Source organism: Crocuta crocuta, unplaced genomic scaffold (genome assembly GCF_008692635.1).
Source record: "Crocuta crocuta isolate KB4526 unplaced genomic scaffold, BGI_CrCroc_1.0 scaffold180, whole genome shotgun sequence".
Classification (NCBI taxonomy): Eukaryota; Metazoa; Chordata; class Mammalia; order Carnivora; family Hyaenidae; genus Crocuta; species Crocuta crocuta.
In genome coordinates this window covers 4543863-4564436 of record NW_027527549.1, presented here as the reverse complement: position 1 = coordinate 4564436, position 20574 = coordinate 4543863, and the positions used below count along the sequence as shown (strand labels likewise).

General features: G+C 42.5%; 1 protein-coding gene across 1 annotated transcript in view; it reads left to right on the top strand.

Moving 5' to 3' along the window:
• The window catches only part of SPAG17 (sperm associated antigen 17), a 234340-nt gene that overhangs the window by 196532 nt on the left and 17234 nt on the right, over positions 1-20574 (top strand). The window contains exons 44-48 of the mRNA XM_077767475.1: positions 2685-2821; positions 4087-4271; positions 6802-6862; positions 9783-9927; positions 12503-12647. Of these exons, the coding sequence (XP_077623601.1) occupies positions 2685-2821; positions 4087-4271; positions 6802-6862; positions 9783-9927; positions 12503-12642 (668 nt within the window). The 3' untranslated portion in view covers positions 12643-12647. The remainder of the gene's footprint in view (positions 1-2684; positions 2822-4086; positions 4272-6801; positions 6863-9782; positions 9928-12502; positions 12648-20574) is intronic.

The window sequence follows — 20574 nt, the reverse complement described above, 5'->3', positions numbered from 1 at the left end:
ATAATGTAATATGCATCACGAGGCTGTCAGGATTAAATTCGTATCTAAACTGCTTTTCAGAGAAGTGCCTGGCACATGACAGACTCCCTATCAGTATTTACTATTAATAATAACACTATGCGCAATTAATTAGAACTCATTAGACCCGTAAACTCGTGCATTTACACGAAACAGTAATATACATATGGTAAGAACACAAAAAGATACATCAAGCCATCAGAATGGTTGCATATGTAGGAAATGGTGACCAAAGGGAATTAGCTACATTAAAACACTACTCCCTGAGCTCCATCCCCAGAGATTCTGATTCTGTGTTGATCTAAAATAGTGCTTGTCTTGCAGGTGGCCTGGGAATCTCTGTTTTTCTAAAATAAGCCCAGGAGATTATGATGCATGGATGAGTTTGGGACACACTAGGAGAGTTGTCTAGGAAAAACTCACTATTCATAGAGAACACCTCTGTGCCCGGATATGGGAGGGGGGCTTTCCCACACCAAGCAATTTTGCAACACCAATTGGGTGTCCTCCTATACACTTCAATTCTGGCACCAACCACACGTAGTACAGACCCTACAGGAAAGGGCTCAGTCCCACGAGACTGTCCCCCCAACTTCAGGTGCCAGTTGCAAATCCGGGCTGTCACCTGTGCTTCTGACCAGCCAGCTATAAATTGGGGTTCCCACGATCCCCACGTAGGGTTTTATAATTTGCTACAACAGCTCAGAGCTCATATTATTTTATAAGGGAAGTGATAAAGGGCACCGATGAACAGCCAGATGAAGAGGCATAGGGGGAGGTCTGGAAGGGTCCAGTACAGGAGCCTCCGTGCCTGTGGAGTTGGGGTGCACCCCCTCCAGGTGCACTCTCCAGGTGTTCACCAACCCAGAAGCTCTCGCAACCCTGTGTTGTGGGCAGTTTTGTGAAGGATTCTTCACACAGGCATGATCGATCATTAACTCAATCTCCATCTCTTCTCCCCTTCCCAGAGGATGGAGGTGGGACTGAAAGTTCTAAGCTGCTAATTATGGCTTGGTCTTTCTGGCAACCGGCCCCCAACCTTGAAGCTATCCAGGAGCTCAGGAAGAGTAGCCTCATTGTATCCAAAGACTGTGATCACCCAGGAAGGTCCAAGGCACTTAGGAGCCCTGTGTTAGGAACCTTGGTCAAAGACCAAATAGAACAAAAGATGTTCCTGGCGCTCTTATCATCTAGGAAATTCCAAGGGTTCTAGGAGTTCTGTGCCAGGAACCAGGGGCAGAGACCAGTGTCTGTATTTTCTGTTAGCTCACACTAAGAGAAGGAACATGTTCCTGAAGGAGCCTGGCTCACTTGGCCCCACATTCCAGCCCCGCCCCTTCTTTCTGTGCTTGGACCAGTTATTAACCTCAGTTGCCTTGTTTGTAAAAAAGAGATACTGCTATTTCATTAGTCATGACTCTTCAATTTGTAACTGAGAGAACTCAAAGTCGCTGAACAGAAAAGTAGGGGGGACATTTCTTGCTGCTCAAAAGCTAACCAAATAGTGCCACCCCAGGGATGACTGGACCCAGCCGCCCTGGCTTTTCAGGAGTGTGTTTGTGTCTGATTGCCTCTCTCTCGGCATCCTCCCTCCCACCCCTGCCTCCATCTTGCTCCATCTTTATTTGGCACTGTTTGGTTTTACCCTCTCCTGCAAAGAACAGACTATGTCCGTGTGGCAGGGACCATGACAGTAGGGGTCCAAGGTGTTGATTCTTCCAAATCCCTAACCAGGTAGGCAAAGTTGGGATCATCCCTGTTGGCTTCTGTGGAAATATCCTGGCGAGGATCCTGCACTGGCTCTGCATGGGTCACGTGCCATCTTGGTGACTGGAGCCAGAGACGTTGTGGCACCAGAAGTATGTCTGGACAGAGTGGGGAATGGAGGTGGGCGATGCAGAGAGTTCTGAGTGTACAATGATCATAATTACCATAGCCCTCAACTTGTAGGATTTTATGAGAATTAAGTAAGATGCTATATGTAAAAACATACTTGCGGTGCTTGACTGTGGATGGTGGACACTCAGATATTGGTTCCCTTGCCTTCCTGCTCTTGATGATCTTAATTTCAAGAAAGGACGTTTACATAAGATGATCTAAACTCCTGTTCTTATTTGGATCTCCTGGGTATTTGGAGAAATAGAGCTGCAGCTATGTACATTATCTACTTTTGCTCACTTCTTCACCAAGTGTAGGGATATGAAGATTTAATTCCCTGACTTAATGTATCTGTAATTACTAAGCCACTTTTTAGAAGTATGTAAACACAGAAGTATAAAAGGTTTGTTCCTTCATTGGTTTTAAGAGATCTTTCAGAGTCTGTGTTTATTGTATTGTGCCTCGTTGATTTAATGGAAAGAAGCCTGGGGAGATCTGGTCATTCAACTTCTCAGAATTTGACTTTTCTCATTTATTTAGAAAAGATATGCTAATAAGCACCTGCCTGCCCATCTCAGAGGGGTGTCGTGGGAACCGATGTTAGGCATGATCTCTTTGTAAAATGTAAAAATGTAACGCTAGAGTTGACTTTGTTCCTTTAAATAAGCTCTTTAAAAGGGAGAGAAGAAAAGTTTCCCAAGTTGGGTTATGTTCTCATAAACTCTGGTATGACCTCAAATGGCTTTGAATAAAATGTCCCTGTGGCATAATTGAAACTTTCTTCGCAGAAGCAGAGTCCTGGGGGCCCGTGAGAATCCCCACCCAGTCGTTGCTGCAGGATGCTGCAGGCCAAGCCAGGAAAGAAAAAGTGAAGTTGCCTCACTACTTGCTGAGCTCCAAGCCCAAGTGTCAGCCTCTCACGAAGGTAAAATAGACACGGGGACCAATATTCCAGAGCCATTTCATGGGGTCCTGACCCATTGAATTTACTGATGTCCAGCCACTGGGGGCTGGGATTAACTAGACATACCATCATCTCCCCGTGAAGGCCTTCAGGTCACACAGAGAATGAGCCAAGGCCGTGCTCTGCCCGAGCCATCCTCCAAGCTCTCAGGGGGAATTTGAGGAGCCAGCTCTTAAACCATGACTAGCCTGAAATCACCCTGCTGGGAGTTCTCATACCCTAGACCTCAGCAAGTGCTACTAATCAACGTTCTTTTCAGAGCACCAGTTTACCAGCGCACTGCTGGCTAGGGGGATCATTGGCCATCCTTCCCCGCGACTCGTAGGATAAAATCCAAATGGCGGCACGGCCACAAGCCCTGTTTGCTTCTTTACTCTCACTTTGCCCCCCCCCCCCCCCTCTGACTTCAGCCATTGTGGGTTTCCCTTAGTTCTTTAAAAGCTCCTTCCTTCCTCAGACCCTCGAAGATTAAGATTCCTGCTCATCTCTTCTGGGAAGCCTGCCTTGAGCCTACCAATCCTTGTGATGGTTATCCTTTGATATTTTCACGGCAGCCCATGTTCATTGCCATCGCATCAACTGTGTGATTGCTATGTGCATAACTGTTCATGGTAAGAGTGCTTCTCAAACTTTGATGCACGCAAGGATTACCTGGGAATCTTGTTGGCATCGAGATTCTGAGAGCCTGCAGTTCTGACAAGTTCCCAGGTGAGCGCAGCGCTGCCCAGGAACAAGAAAACAAAGAGCACAGAGTGTGATTACCTGACCAGCAGCACTGGCAACAGCTGAGAACTTGTTATAGATGCAAATTCACGCCCGCCCCCTCCCCTGCCACCTCCCACAATTACTGGTTGAGAAACTTTGGGGGTAGAGTCAGCAATTCATGGCTTAACAAGCCTCCCAGGTGATTCTGATGGAAGCTGAAGTTTAATAGTCACTGGCACAGAGGAAAGGGCCTAACGCTTAGAATCAACCCCGTTCAAGTATGAGACTTTACTCTGCCACTTACCGTGTGAGCAAATGACACCTTACACTTCTCGGAATGACAGCTTCTTCACCCTGAAAGCCTTAAATCCTTCCTCACGGTTGGAAGTATGACATGAGAGCGATAATGTTCATTTCCTCCCACAGCCAACCAGTTCTTTTCCTCCGGCGATAGAGTCGTTTTCTTATCTTGGGAACACAACTTGGAACCATTTTCTTTTACTTTTTCCTTAACTGCAAAGGTGCAAGATTCGGTTGGAGGAAAAGTGAAAACATCCTCTGTGGCGTCTGCTGCCATTAATAATGTGAATTCATCCCCTTTTGGATTCCACCTCCTCCCACCATTCGTGAAGTTCGGAGTACTCAAAGAAGGACACACCTATGCGACCACTGTGAAGCTCAAGAATGTTGGAGTGGACTTTTGCAGGTGAGCCCAAGGCACCAAGTGTCTACTCAGATCACTTTCTCCTACTCCGAGAATTGCCTTTGGCTACCGACATCACTGAATGTTGATTGAACTGAACTCTACTTACACCTTGACTCTTGAATCTTCACATCATTCATTCAACCATTTATTCCATTCATTCATTCATTCATTCATTCATTCTTCATCAGATCAGTATTTCTCAAGCCTTAACTATGTGGTGGGAACTTCTTTGTTCTCCCCTTAATCATTATTCATACTTTGGTAGAAGCAACTCAAGGGCTGATCCACGGTAGCAAAACATGAAGGGGAGCTTGTACAAGTGTTACAGCAACTAATGCACAAAACCTAAAAGCCTGTTTCTCAAATCCACCACCCACTGTGATACCAGCTGACATTTGTTCATATTTTATGATCTAATAGGGATTTTAATTCCACTAATTCTGCATCATTGAGGCAAAAAGGAAAGAAAAATTAACCTGAAGTCATTAGAGCCATTTTGCCTCGGATATTCTGAGTTGGCCGTAACTCAGAGCTGACCTCCCAATTGAAAATGCCCTATATCTGGCACTCAGTGACAAGAGTCCTTCATTTCCAGATCATTAGAATTTATTTATTTTTAATTTTTTAAAAATTTATTTCTGAAAGAGAGACAGCGTGAGCAGGGGAGGGTCAGAGAGAGAGGGAGACACAGAATCCGAAGCAGGCTCCAGGCTCTGAGCTAGCTCAGCACAGAACCTGACATGGGGCTCAAACCCATGAACTGTGAGATCATGACCTGAGCCGAAGTCAGACACTCAACTGACTGAGCCACCCAGGCGCCCCAGATCATTAGAATTTTAGAACTTGCAGAGACTATGACAGAGGATCAGAGTAATGTGTTGTAAGGTCACATAGGCTAGAGCGGGGCTGGATCTCAGGTCCCCTGTTTGTTGTGGTGCCTTGTTTTGTGTTCACTGCTTCATGTGGAAGTTCAGTCCTTCCCACTGGGCCAATAGACCATATGTCTATACCAGGACAACCNCAACAGTGAAATAAATGTTTATTTCAATTGCAGAGCTATGCTCATTGTAAGTGGCAAGTCCTTCCAGCCTATGGTTCTGGACTCCAGACCAGAAATCTGGTTTAGAAGGTCAATGTCTCACTTTAGTTGAGGCAAATACCCAGCTTCAGGAATCACGTTGGTTTCTTCAGAAACAGCCAGACCACCAGATCAGACGTTATTGTCTTTTTAGGTTACTGCCAACAAAGTGGGTGGGGAAAACAGAGAACCAAGTTCAAACCAATAAAACTCATCCATGCGGATCCTGTCTGCTCAGTATAGAATTTGAGCTTTTGGGATTTCACTCCCTAGCTTGTTAAATTCAGCCGCTATGGCACAGACAGCAAAGTTGATGGTGGAAGGAGCGGGATTGAGGTCAATGGGGAGGTGGACTCTCCCTGGCATTTTAATTTACTCCAGGTCTTTAACCTTGAGGCAGAACCCACAAACCACAGGAAGGGAAAGGGATCAATAGGCACCACGTGTGGGCACGGGGCCTTTCACGTTCTCCAACATTTTCTGAGCCTTTTCTGTTTCCCTTCTCCCAAAACATGCACGCCCCATTCCACGACAGAGCGAGACCGGCCCCCATGCTCCCCTGCTTTCCAAAAGAGCCTTTATTCTTCAGCTTAATGATCTGGCACTGGTGTTCACACTGCTCAGCGGCATCCAGGAACATAGGCTTGAAACTGGGCTTGGAGTCTGTTTTGATGCTGGTGGAAACTGTTGTTGGAAACGGGGTCATGCAGCAATAGCACTGCTAGGAATTTACCCAAGGGATACAGGAGTGCTGATGCATAGGGCCACATGTACCCCAATGTTCATAGCAGCACTCTCAACAATAGCTAAAAGATGGAAAGAGCCTAAGTGTCCATCAATGGACAAATGGATCAAGGAGATGTGGTTTATCTATACCATGGAATACGACATGGCAATGAGAAAGAATGAAATCTGGCCATGTGTAGCAACATGGATGGACCTTGAGGGTGTTATGCTGAGCGAAGTAAGTCAGGCAGAGAAGGACAAATACCATATGTTTGCACATATAGGAGGATTAGAAGGAGCTTAACGGAGGACCATGGGGGAGGAGAAGGGGAAAAATAGTTGGGGAGAGGGAGGGAGGCAAACCATGAGAGACTCTTAAATGCTGAGAACAAACTGAGGACTGATGGGTGTGGGGGGATGGGGGGAGATGGGCATGGAGAAGGAGGGCACTTCTTGGGATGAGCACTGGGTGTTATATGGAAACCAACTTGACAGTAAACTATTTAAGAAAAAAATAAAGTGAAATATCCAGAATTTAAAAAAAATTTTAAAAAGGAAACGGGGTCATGAAGTGGGCCCAGATTCTTCTCCCAACTGAATATTAGGTGGTTCTCCCAATGGTGCAGACAGACCCCCGGCTCCCTGGTAGCCAATATTAACACCTTCCTGGTTTTATGACATTCCCGTTCATTCTCTGCTTTTTTATTTTCTCTTTTTGCCTGGTAGGTTTAGGGTGAAGCAGCCCCCGCCCAGCACAGGACTGAAAGTGACATACAAACCCGGGCCTGTAAGTCCCACATGCCGCCTGCTGTGTGTCCATGTGTGCATGGGAATGTGTGCTTGATTCCAGGGGAAGTGGGCTTTTAGGTCATCCTGTGCATTCAGTTTAAATCATGTGGAAGTCTAATTTTTCTAGTATCACAAGCAAAAGGTTCCTGGTATTGGTATAGTGTGTGGCTTGATATCACTTACTTTGCGTAGGGACCATGAGGCAGATCCTATGCATAGATAGAGTTAAACATCCAGCTCTAGAAACTTCTCTGAAGTTCATTCACTTGTCCCAGGACTGCAACTACGTATAGTTGTAAGAAAACTACCTTCTTAAAAATTAAATATGATTTGACATATGCTTGGAAAGCTGATTGCCTCAAGGTATCCTGTAATAAATTCTGCTGCAAAATGAAAAATCCCTTGGAAAAATAAACATTCTCCTCTTCGTATTTTATATACATTTGGTTTGTTATTTTGGTGTTTGCCAAGGGAATATTATCTAATGACATACAAAGAAATGGTAGCATATTAAAGTCATCAGCTGCCTCATTTTTCCAAGGAGCTTTGAAAATGCCAATTTTAAAAGGTCAGCCTGTTCTGACTTTGACACATTCCCCAACATGGGGTGTTTAATATAAAATCTGTACATTGCCACCCACTTTAAATTATTATTTCAGAAATGTAGTATCAAGGAAACAAAAATTTACAAATATATAAATATACAAAATATAATCTATAAAATAAGATATAAAATATAATAAAATCACGCCGGTAAATCTTAACATTTATTTCTGGATCAGCACATTAGCTTGTTTAACATTTCTTCCATTTCACTCAACAAACTTTGAGTTACCCGTGCAAGCCACTGATGGAGACAGGGTACAGGGGATGTTAAAAATGAGGAGGATGCACAAGTTGCTCGCAAAGCTGGGCACGTAGCGGGGACGCAAGAGATGGATGACTAGGTGACGAGTGAAGTGAGGACACCTGGCAGACACGGGGTCGTTGGTCACAGACCGGGAGCGCGCAGACTCACGGGAACTCGGAGCAAGGACATCCACTCCTGTAACCAGAGGACAGTGTTCGCTGAGTCCCAAGAGCTTGAAAACAGCCAGAGGTGTACATGGACACAGAAGGGGCCATTTGGGTGGTGTGAAATCTGTTGGTTTCTTGTTATGACTGCCACTGGCAGCTCAGTGCAGTTGATTAATTAAACCCTCTGTGCCTTGTTTTCCTCATCTATAAAAGAAGTTTGCTTAGACCCGATAATTTCTTAGTCCTTTTCCAGCCCTGGTATCTTATGGTCTATAAAACAGTAGTTGGCAGGCTGCAGTTCCAAACAGAGATATACTTTTGGGTTTAGACCCACCAATTTGTGAGTACCTCTCTGACACAGTTCATCATTGCACTGTGTCAAGATTTCAGAAATGTCGCCTCCCTGGGGTGCCTGCAAGGGTCAGTCGGTTGAGCGTCCCACTTCACCTCAGGTCATGATCTCACAGTTTGTGAGCTCAAGCCCTGAGTCGGGCTCTGTGCTGACAGCTCAGAGCCTGGAGCCTGCTTTGGATTCTGTGTCTCCCCCTCTCTCTGCCCCTCCCATGATCATACTCTGTCTCTCTCTGTCTCTCAATGATAAATAAACGTTTAAAAAATTTTAAAAAAGATTTCAGAAGCATCACAACATAAAGGAAAAAAAAAGCAAGCTCTTCTTCCACTGTTCTGGGAAGTTAGCAAATTTCTTTTTATTTAAAGCAGGGGTGATACCCAAAGCCAAAATGACTGTTGGAGGGATCTTTATAGGTACTAAAAACCCAGCGTGTATTCTTTGAAGCTCACTCTCAACTGTTAGTTTTTTTTATTTTTATTTTTTCTTTTTGACAGTAAGTCTTGGCTCTGTACAAGTATAACCTATAGACTTGTCCATATGTAAAGCTAACCGCTATTCAGCTTGGTTGGTTGCCAAGGCAGAGGGAATGTGCTCAGAGCCCTGGGCAGACCTGAGTGATGGCAGGATGCCATGCAGAGTGGCGTCATCCCAGCCCTGCCCTCAGTGTTGGGCTCCAGGGCACAGGGCCTGGTCCTCAGACACAGAGCGCTGGGTACTCTCCAGTAAGCATACTTTCACAAACACATTGTTGAAAAAGTGGAAACATTTTGTTTCAGTCCTATTATTTACAAACTATACTGAAAGAAAAAGAAACTTATATCTAACTGCTTTCCATGCGGTGGTTTCTGGTGTATTTTTTCCAGATCATTGTTCTCAAGTCTGCTTCTTAGCCTACCTCCCGGAGAGGCAGCTTAGGAACACAAATAGCTCTTTCTTTCCTGGCCTGTGTTCTCATCTAGGAACAAGGCAAGAAGCCCATTCCTTGCTGTGTTTCTTCTTCGTTATATATCGGGTTTCTTCTTTGTTGATCCAGACCTCTTCCATGTAGCTTTTAGACCGAAGCGGTTTGGCATTTAAACTCATTCTGTATCCCTCTACTGGCTCTGTCACATCGTAGGCCCTCCATTAGGAACTAAACCAAGAGGCAGGGCCGAGAAGATGTGCAATTCACATAAGTCTCTTATTTTAAACTTCTCTTTATCTGTAAGGGTGCCCATAGGAACTCACTGCTGACATTCAGGAAAGCGCACAGTTGCGGGCATTGTAAAAGTTTGCCTTCAGTGCCACCTCCAGGACACTGACGCTTCTTCCCAAGTAGCACCTGGTTTTCTCCTTCAACAATTTAGCCTGGGTCCCCGTTGCCCAGTGGAAATCTACCTAGCTAATCTACGAAGTAATTCTTCTAAGTGCTGTAACATTGTTCGTTTATTAGCGCTAAATTTATAGACAGAAAACAAAGTTAGAGAGTTTAACTAACTTGCCCAAATTCATGTTAAAGCCAAGAATTGAACTCCAATATCTGATTCTAAAGCTACATTGTGTCCCATAGGTGGCAGCAGGTTTGCAGACAGATCTGAAAGTGGAGCTATTCACCATGGCTGTTGGAGAGGAAGGCGCCAAGGGATCAACACACGTCTCGCACAATATTGAGATTATGACTGAGCATGACATCCTGTTCTTACCTGTGGAAGCAAATATCCTTTAAGGTTCAATTTGAATAATCATAAATAGAGCAAAAATTACAGTTGAGCAAGGAGAAAACATTAGAATGCTAGTCCCTACCCCCTCACACCTGCACCCCATAGCTTCATTAATTCTGTTTCTAAAACCGTACAGTTAAATTTCTTAGGATAAAGACTGTGTCTTTCTTCATCTTTGTGAGCATCTAGCAAAATGCCTGTTAAAAGTACATGAACAGTAACTACAGGTTGAATGAATGCCAATGTTAATGGCTGTCTAAATGGTATCAATTAGAATTGTTTTTAAAAGCAAGTCTTGGTCATAAAAAATTATAATCTTGTTAGGGAATAGGAGATGCCTTCTGTTATAAAGGATAAATGGATATTCATGGAATTACACATACACACCTTCATATTGGTGTTTCTTACATATTGATAACATACAGGGATCAAGTAAACTACTATATACAAGGTACTGTATGAAATATTTTATCATATATAAAAATGATAATTATACTTTCTTAACAGACTTATATAATCTAGAAGCAGAGTCTTCACACTTGATTCCTATATTGCTTTGTACCCCAGTGACATGAGTGATATAGTACTTTGTATTATAGTTATATACTTATCTATTTGGCATTTGAACTAAGTCTTATAAATGCAAAAACTTTTGATGAAAGGAGACTTGAACAAATAAATCCACAGCAATAGGAGAGCTCTGGGTGTTGGGAAGAATAGGGGATTCAAGTTTTTGAGACCTTAGGGAGTATTAGGAAACATAGTTGGGAAGCTGTGGATGATTTTGAATCCTTGCTTAAACTTTATTATATAAGCAAGAGTGAATCATTGATCCACTGGATGATATAATCATCATATTTTTATAAAGATGAATCCAGCGTTACCATGCTGGATATGCTGTAGGAAAGCAACTTGATGCAAATAGAAACAAAGAGCCATTGGAAGTCTGCTTCATTTGGCCAAGCATAAGGATAGGAAGTATCCTGTGGCAATTGTGGAAGAGGGACATGGGTAGAAAGACACTTGGTGAGGGAGAGGAGCCTGTAAAATCTGAGGCGGAACCCATTGATGGGAGGAAGTAAGAGGACTTAAGAGTTCAACTCCAAGGTTTTGGGCTTAGGTAATGAATCATAGACATGCAGGACTGGATCTCAATTGAAGAGACAAAGCAGGAGATGTAATAATTTTAAGCATCATCTACAAAGAGGGGACAATTGAAGGTAAGGAAAAGGAGTAGAGACTTGGGGTCTGTTTAAGGAGTAGAAGGAAGAAGAGGAGGCAGTGGCGACAGAACAAGCAATCAGAAAACCAAGAAATATCTCAGAAGCCATAGAAAGAATTACAAGGAAAACACGGACATGGTTGACAGGTGCTATGGAGATATCAAGGAGGATTCAGATTTAAGTAGGATTCCTAGATTTGGCTGAAGGGAATGGATCGGAAGAGAAACATTTTAAAAATATGAATGAGAAGAAGTACTTGAGGCAGCAATATCTGAAGAACAAGAGAATAGTCACGAACAGAGCTGAAGGCTTAGTCTTGGCAAGGGATTGGGTGAAGACGGCTAAGGGTCCCGACATTGAGGTGAAGGGGAAATCTAGGGCAGCTTGTGTCAGATGACCTTGATTTCAGTGGAAATGGAGCTGAATTCATTCATTGATGTATTTCAAAGAGAAGCACCTCTAGTGTGCTAGGCACTGCTCTGGGCACCGGGGATACAGCAGTGAGCAAGACACAAAAACCCCTGCCCTCGTGTAGCTTATGTTCCAGTGGGAGAACAGACTGTACACAAAATAAGTAAAACATGGACTGCAGTGGGGCTGGTAAGTTCCATGGGGAAAAATAAAAAGTAGGAAAGGGGGTACTGGGAGTATTGAAGACTGCAGTTTAAGATGAGATGTTCAGGAATGACCTCACTGGGAATGTGATTTTTTTCCTCCGTGTTGACGGCAAGGTTCTTCTGCAGTGAAAGAAGGAAACTAACCAAAGAAGCAGCTTTTTCCTCTAGGAATTAAATCAAGTCTTTGCATCCTCTTCACACAAGTTATGAGATGCTGACCCAGAGTATCTGCATCCCTGCTGCTGGTTATGGTAGCTAAGTCATTTTGCATTTATGCTCATAGATTAAAGGCCACCTGTCAGCCACAGATAGATGGGGAAGAGAATTTTATTAGATCTTTTACCTACTTCTAATGGCTGTAGTGAGAATTCGTAGCCCATTTCTCAAGATCTGTCCCTTCCCCAGAAAAAAAAAGCATGGCCTCTAGACGTTGATGTGATTTGGGACCTGATTATGGGGATTGATGGCTCCTATAGGAAGACTCATCACATTCAGCAGAGAAGCACACAATGGGTGGACAGGAGAAATTCCAGGAAATCAATGCACACACTGGAAATCAATATCCACCCTTCTTCCTCTAAGCCTGAGTCTGGAACATTCACATTGCATGGTAAAGTACCCAAAATGGAGCTAGGGAGGCTGGAGAGAAGATTCTGATTCTAAAATGTTATGAGTTTGTATAAACAAATCATTTGGTCACAAAAGCAATAGTCCTTAACATAATTTTACCAGTCTTAACAAGCAGCAATTATGATAAGAGACCAAAAGACTATCCTCAGGGAAAAGAAAATCCCATGGTCCAGAGGACTTCTACAATTTCTTCTTCTGCACTTGGAGTCTTCATGTCCCGTAAAATTTCTCCACATTAGGTCCAGTAAGTAATAGATGGGAATTTGATTGTTAACCATTCATATGTGAGGCCTTAGACCTCGTGTTTGTTCCTTTCTTCTTACAGCCAGAAACCAGTGACATAGCTACTCCTTTACTTACATCATCATATCTAATCCTCACATTACCGATAAGATCGGTATTCCTTCCCACCTTACAAATAAGGAAACTGAGACTCAGAGAATCTTAAGTATTTGATGTAAAAATCTAACCTACTTCAATGTGATTCTGAAGTTCATTCCTTTTTTTAAAAATTATTTTTTGTAATGTTTATTTTTGAGAGAGACAGAGACAGAGTGTGAGCAGGGGAATGTCAGAGAGAGAAGGAGACAGAATCCAAAGCAGGCTCCAGGCTCTGAGCTGTCAGCCCACAGCCCAACATGGGTCTCGAACTCACAAACTGTGAGATCTTGACCTGAGCCCAAGTTAGATGTTTAACCAGGGCTTGAACTCATGGACAGTGGGATCATGACCTGAGCTGAAGTCAGACACTTAAATTGACTGAGCCATCCAGGCACCCCTAAAGTTTGTTCTTTTAATGCTATTTTCAGTGTTAAGCTGACCTTCCAAAAAGGAGGGGCATTGACACCAGGATGTCCTTCTGGACTTGAAAATTTACAAGTAAGCCAGTGGTTCTCAAACGTTTTGAGAATGGATTCTTTATATATTCTAAAAAATTATTGAGGACCCCAAAGAGCTTTAATTTATGTGGGTCCTATCTCCCACATTTACCAAACTGGAATTAATACTGGGAAAAATTACCAATGTAGAGACTGTTATAAACCCAGTATATTAACATAGATTTTTAAAAATGAAACATTAACTATTTTCCAAAACAAACAAGTATTACTCATGGGATAGTGTTATATTTTCATAAATCCTTTAATATCTGGCCTAATAGAACATGACTGGATCCATACCCCAGCTCTGCATTCAGTCTGTCACGAGATCAGGCATTGCACAGCCTCCAGAAAACTCCACTGTACACTTGTGAGAGAAAAGGCAAATAGCATCTCGTATGTTTCCTGGTGCTGCGGAAACAAATCTGTGCTTGTTTCTTGCGGCTGCCAGGAGAAAGTCACACAGATCAGGTGGCTTAAAACAACAGATAGGCTCTTGCAGTTCAAGAGGCCAGAGANTGGAGTTGGCTCCTTCTGGAAACTGAGGAAAGATTTGTCCTATGCCTCTCTCCTAACATCTCATGGCTGCCAGCAAGTCTTGGTATTCGTTGGCTTATTACCGCATGAGGTTCATCTCTGCCTCTGGCTCAAATGGCACTCTTCCCCATATGTGTATGTTTCTGTGTGTCTCTCTCCTTGTAAGAACGCCATTCATTAGATTTAGGGGGTACCCTAATCCTGAGTGGCATCATAAGGTCACTTTCAGGGTTCCCGGTAGACATGAATTATGTGGAGACAAACCCAGTGTAATATGCCCTCTGGTCCCCCAACATTCGCATCCATCCCATCCCAACATTTCCAAAACTTTTCTTTCACCCATTCCAGAATTCACTCCAGATTCTCATCAACTCGCAAGTTTCACATCCCATCCATCTAAATCAAGTATGGGTTAGACTCTGGTTCTGACTGGCCTTGGTCTCCTTTCCATTGGTGGATATATGAAACTAAAAAACGTATTGTCAGCTTGCACCATACGATGGTGAAAAGGCATAGGCTAGATAGTCACATTCCAAAAAGTAGTGGAAGGAATAGAGCCACTGGTCTAAACCAAGTTTGTGACACAGCAGGGCAAATTTCATGAAGTTTCGAGGCCTGAAAAGAATCTTTTGTGGCTTGATCAGCCCTCTGGGCACCCAGAGACTGCACCAGCCCCAACCTCTAGACCCTCAGAGCCCCTGTTGGCCCACCCTCTCTGTCCGCAGCCTGGGACACAGTCTTACCCTCTGGGCAGGCCATTTCCTGCTTATAGAATCCTCAAAGTCTGGCAGCCTTCCTTCCTCTTGTCCCAGCTCTATCCCTGCCAGGCCCAGCATTTCTGCTGATGTAACATCCTCACAAACCTATCAGTCTTCATGGGTGTCAAGAGCCACACCATTAGACATGAGGCTTCTCCACAGGTCCTTCCTGGATAATGGCGCCTCTATTCCTGGCTTCTCCTGTGAGGCTTGATTGTATCCATGGTCACAAATCTAATCTCACGTTTTCGAGCACACATGCTTGGTGACCTCTCCTGGCATGGCTTTGCAGAATAGATAGGCTGTGAATGTTCAAACTCGTCATGTTTGCTAACCCGTTCCTTCCTCAAATTATCTCTTTCCTCTTGCATTTTACTATAAGCACCAAGAAACTAGGCCACGTCTTCCATAGTTTGCTTGGAAACCTCAGCTAAATATTCAAGATCATGATTTACAAGCTCTACTTTAACCCAAAAGCAGAACACAAGCCAGCCAAGTTTTCTACCACCTTATAAGTTTTCCTCCACGATCTAACAACACGTTCATTTCCATCTGAGTTCACACCAAAAGAACCTTTATTTTTTAATACCTATTCATTTTTGAGACACAGAGGAGGGGAGGGTCAGAGAGTGAGGGAGACACAGAATCTGAAGCAGGCTACAGGCTCTGAGCTGTCAGCACAGACCCCGACGTGGGGCTTGAACTCACGAACTGTGAGATCATGACCTGAGCTGAAGTCAGATGCTCAACCAGTGGAGCAACCCAGGCACCCCAGAAGCACCTTTAATGTTCATATTTCTATCAACATTTTGTTCATGATGAAATAGAAATTCTCTGAGATGACCACTTTCTCTGCTGTCCATGTTTCCATATTTCTACCAAATCACTTCAAGATAACCTAGACTTTTTTTTTTTATTACTACGTGACTCAAAATTCTTCCAGCCTTTACCCTTTACCCAATTGCAAAGCCACTTCCACATTTTAAGATATTTGTCCAGTAGCACCCCACTCCCTGGTATCAAAATCTAAGTTTCTTGGGGCTTTCATAACAAATTACCATAGACTGCATGGCTTAAAACAAGATAGTAATTTTCTTGCAGTTCAGGAAGGTTTCCTGAAACCAAGGCATTAGAGGACTGACTGGTGCCTTCTGGAAGCTGAGGGAGAATTTGTTCCTGACCATCTCCTAGCTTCTGGTGGCAGCCACAGTCTTGGTGTGCCTTGGCTTATAGCTGCCTCGGCTTATAGCTGCCTCATGCCAGTCCCAGTCTCTGCCTCTGTGGTCATCTGGCCTCCTTCCCTTTGTCTCCTAACATTGCATTGTTATATGGCCACAGTCACTGGATGTAGGTCTCACTCTAATATAGTATGAACTCATCTTACCTAATTACATATATAAAGACCCTCTTTCCAAATAAGGACACATTCACAGTTCTGGGTAGACACGGATTCTTGGAGAACACTCTTCAAACTACTATGGATTGTAATATGGTTTTGAAAATATTTCAGACTCCTTGAAAGGTCTTATGGACAGCCAGAGGTCTTAGTCTATACTCTGGGAACCACTGAATTCATCGTTTATGTCAGTTCTATTCCGTGACTTTCGGGAGTTACTCCAAACTGAGAAGAGGTCAATTTTGCATCACTACCTGACAGAACAGCTTTCAAATAAAGATGCCTAATTCCTGTTGGCAACAATCTATCAAAAGTAACTTCATGAATGTATCCAATAGAAGAAATGACTTAAGTGATGTTGCCTTTATGCCTCTGTTCGTATCACAGACTTAACAAGACTGAAAGATGCCTGTTTACTTATTCTTTCATTATATTTTTTATTTTTCTGCTGCCTACAAGACAAATATTATCTTTTCGATAGAGTTTATTGTCAAGTTGGTTTTCATATGACACCCAGTGCTCATCCCAACAAGTGCCCTCCTCCATGCCCATCACCCATTTTCCCTTCTCCTCCACCCCCCATCAACCCTCACTTTGTTCTCGGTATTTAAGAGTCTGTTATGGTTTGTCTCTCTCCCTCACCTTAACTAGTTTTTTCCCCTTCCCTTCCCCATGGTGCTCTGTTAAGTTTCTCCTGTTCCACTTATGAATGAAAACATATGGTATCTGTCCTTCTCTGCCTGACTTATTTCACTCAGCATAACACCCTCGAGTTCCATCCACATTGATACAAATGGCCAGATTTCATTCTTTCTCATTGCCATGTAGTATTCCATTGTATATATACACTACATTTTCGTAGAATGATTTTGATCCATTCATCAGTTGATGGACATTTAGGCTGTTTCCATGATTTGGCTATTGTTGAGAGTGCTGCTATGAACAGTGGGGTATATGTGCCCCTATGCATCAGCACTCCTGTATCCCTTGGGTAAATCCCTAGCAGTGCTATTGCTGGGTCATAGGGGAGTTCTATTGTTAACTTTTTAAGGAACCTCCACACTGTTTTCCAGAGGGGCTGCACCAGTTTACATTCCCACCAACAGTGTAAGAGGGTGCCCAATTTTCCACATCCTCTCCAGCATCTATAGTCTCCTGATTTGTTCATTTTAGCCACTCTGACTGGCGTGAGGTGGTGCCTCAGTGTGGTTTGATTTGTATTTTCCTGATGAGGAGGGATGCTGAGCATCATTTCATGTGTCTGTTGACCACCTGGATGTCCTCTTTGGAGAAGTGTCTGTTCATGTCTTCTGCCCATTTCTTCATTGGATTATTTGTTTTTTGGGTGTGGAGTTTGGTGAGTTCCTTATAGATTTTGGATACTAGCCCTTTACCTGATATGTCATTTGTAACTATCTTTTTCCATTCCTTTGGTTGCCTATTAATTTATTGATTGTTTCCTTTGCCGTGCAGAAGCTTTTCATCTTGATGAGGTCCCAATAGTTCATTTTTGCTCTTGATTCCCTTGCCTTTGGGGATGTGTCAAGTAAGAAATTGCTGTGGTTGATGTCAAGGAAGTTGTTTCCTGCTTTCTCTTCTAGGGTTTTGATGGTTTCCTGTCTCACATTCAGGCCCTTTATCCATTTTGAGTTTATTTTTGTGTATGGTGTGAGAAAATGGTCTAGTTTCATACTTCTGCATGTTGTTATCCAGTTCTCCCAGCACCATCTGTTAAAGAGGCTGTGGTTTTTCCGTTGGATACTCTTTCCTGCTTTGTCAAAGATAATTGGCTGACATTTGTGGGTCCATTTCTGGGTTCTCTGTTCTATTCCATTGGTCAGTGTGTCTGTTTTTGTGTCAATACCATACTGTCTTGATAATTACAGCTTTGTAGGAGAGGCTGAAGTCTGGGATTGTGATTCCTCCCGTTTTAGTTTTATTCAAATATTCTTTGGCTATTTGGGTTCTTCTGTGGTTCCATACAAAGTTTAGGATTGTTTGTTCTAGTTTTGAGATTGCTGGTGCAATTTTGATTGGGATTGCATTAAATGTGTAGATTGCTTTGGGTAATAATGACATTTTAACAATATTTATTCTTCTGATCCATGAGCATGGAATATATTTCCATTTCTTTGTGTCTTCAATTTCCTTCAAAAGTTTTCTATTGCTTTCATCATAGAGATCTTTTACATCTTTGGTTAGGTTTTTTCCTAGGTATTTTATGGTTTTTTTTTTTTGTGTGTGTGTGTGAAATTGTTAATGGGATCAGTTTGATTTCTCTTTCTGTTGCTTCATTGTTGGTGTATAAAAATGCAACCGATTTCTGTACATTGATTTTGTACCCTGCAACTGTGCTGAATTTCATGGATCGGTTCTAGTAGGCTTCTGGTGGAGTCTGTCGGGTTTTCTATGTAGAGTATCATGTCATCTACGAAAAGTGAAAGTTTGACTTCTTCTTTGCCAATTCTGATGCCTTTTATTTCCTTCTGTTGTCTGATTGCTGACCCTAGGACTTTCAGCACTATGTTAAACGACAGTGGTGAGGGTGGACATCCCTGTCATGATCCTGATCTCTGGGGGAAAGCTGTTTTCCCCCATTGAGGATGATATTAGCTGTGGGCTTTTCATAAATGGCTTTTATGATGTTTAAGTAAGTTCCTTCTATCCAGACTTTCTCGAGGGTCTTTATTAGAAGGGATGCTGTATCTTGTCGAATGCTTTTTCTGCATCTGTCGACAAGATCATATGGTTTTTATCTTTCCTTTTGTTAATGTGATGTATCACATTGATTGATTTGCAAATATTGAACCAGCCCTTTAACCCAGAAATGAATCCCACTTGATCATGGTGGATAATTCTTTTTATATGCTGTTGAATTTGATTTGCTGGTATCTTGTTGAGGATTTTTGGATCTATATTCATCAAGGATATTGGCCTGTAGTTCTCTTTTTTTGCCGGGTCTCTGTCTGGTTTGGGAATCAAAGCGATCCTGGCTTCATAGAATGAGTCTGGAAGTTTTCCATCCATTTCTATTTTTTGGAACAACTGGAGAAGAATGGGTATTTACTCTGATTTAAATGTCTGGTAGAATTCCCAAGGGAAGCCATCTGGTCCAGAACTCTTTCTTGTTGGCAGATTTTTGATAACTGATTCAATTTCTTTACTAGTTATGGGTCCTTTTAGATTTTCTATCTCTTCCCATTTGAGTTTTGGTAGTGAGTATGTGTTTAGGAATTTGTCCATTTCTTCTAGGTTGTCAAGTTTGTTGGCATATAATTTTTCATAGTATTCCCTGATAATTGCTTGTATTTCTGAGGAATTGGTTGTAATAAATCCATTTTCATTCATGATTTTATATATTTGGGTGCTCTCTCTTTGAGAAGCGTGGCTAGAGGTTTATAAATTGTGTTTATTATTTCAAAAAACCAACTCTTGGTTTCATTGATCTGTTCAACTGTTGTTCTGGATTCTGTATTGTTTATTTCTGCCCTGATCTTTATTATTTCTCTTCTGCTGGGTTTGGGGTGCTCTTGCTGCTCTCCTTCTAGTTCCTTTAGGTGTGCTGTTAGATTTTGTACTTGTGCTTTTTCTAGTTTCTTGAGATAGGCCTGGATTGCAATGTACTCTCCTCTTAGGTCTGCCTTTGCTGCATCCCAAAGAGTTTGTTGTATTTTCATTTTCATTTGTTTCCATATATTTTTAAATTTCTTCTCTAACTGCCTGGTTGACCCATTCGTTCTTTAGTAGGGTGTTCTTTAACCTCCATGTTCTTGGAGGTTTTCCAGACTTTTTTCTGTGGTTGATTTCAAGTTTCATAGCATTGTGATCTGAAAGTGTGCATGGTATGATCTCAATTCTTTTATATTTACTGAGGGCTGCTTTATGTCCCAGTATGTGATCTATCTTGGAGAATGTGCCATGTGCACTTGAGAAGAAAGTGAATTCCATGGGGTGCTTGGGTGGCTCAGTTGGTTAAGCGTCCGATTTCAGCTCAGGTCATGATCTCACAGTTTGTGGGTTTGAGCCCTGCATTGGGCTCTGTGCTGACAGCTAGCTCAGAGCATGGAGCCTGTTTCTGGTTCTGTCTTTCTCTCTCTCTCTCTCTCTCTCTCTGACCCTCCCCTGCTCACTCTGTCTCTCTCTCAGAAATAAATAAAACATTAAAAAATTTTTAAAAATTAAAAATTTAAAAAAAGTGAATTCCATAGCTTCAGTATGTAAAGTTCTAAATATATCTGTCAATTCCATCTGGTCCAATGTGTCATTCAGGTCCACTGTTTCTTTAGTGATTTTCTGTCTAGTTGATCTATCCATTGCTGTAAGTGAAGTATTAAAGTCCCCTGCTACTAGCACATTCTTATCAATAAGTTTGCTTATGTTTGTGATTGTTTTATATATATTGGAATATAGTATTCAATGCATAGACACTTATAGTTAGCTCTTCCTGATAGATACACCTTGTAATTATTATATAATGCCCTCTTCATCTCCTGTTACTGCCTTTAAAGTCCAGTTTGTCCGATATAAGTATGGCTACTCCAGCTTTCTTCTGACTTCCAGTAGCATGATAGATATTTCTCCATCCCCTCGCTTTCAATCTGA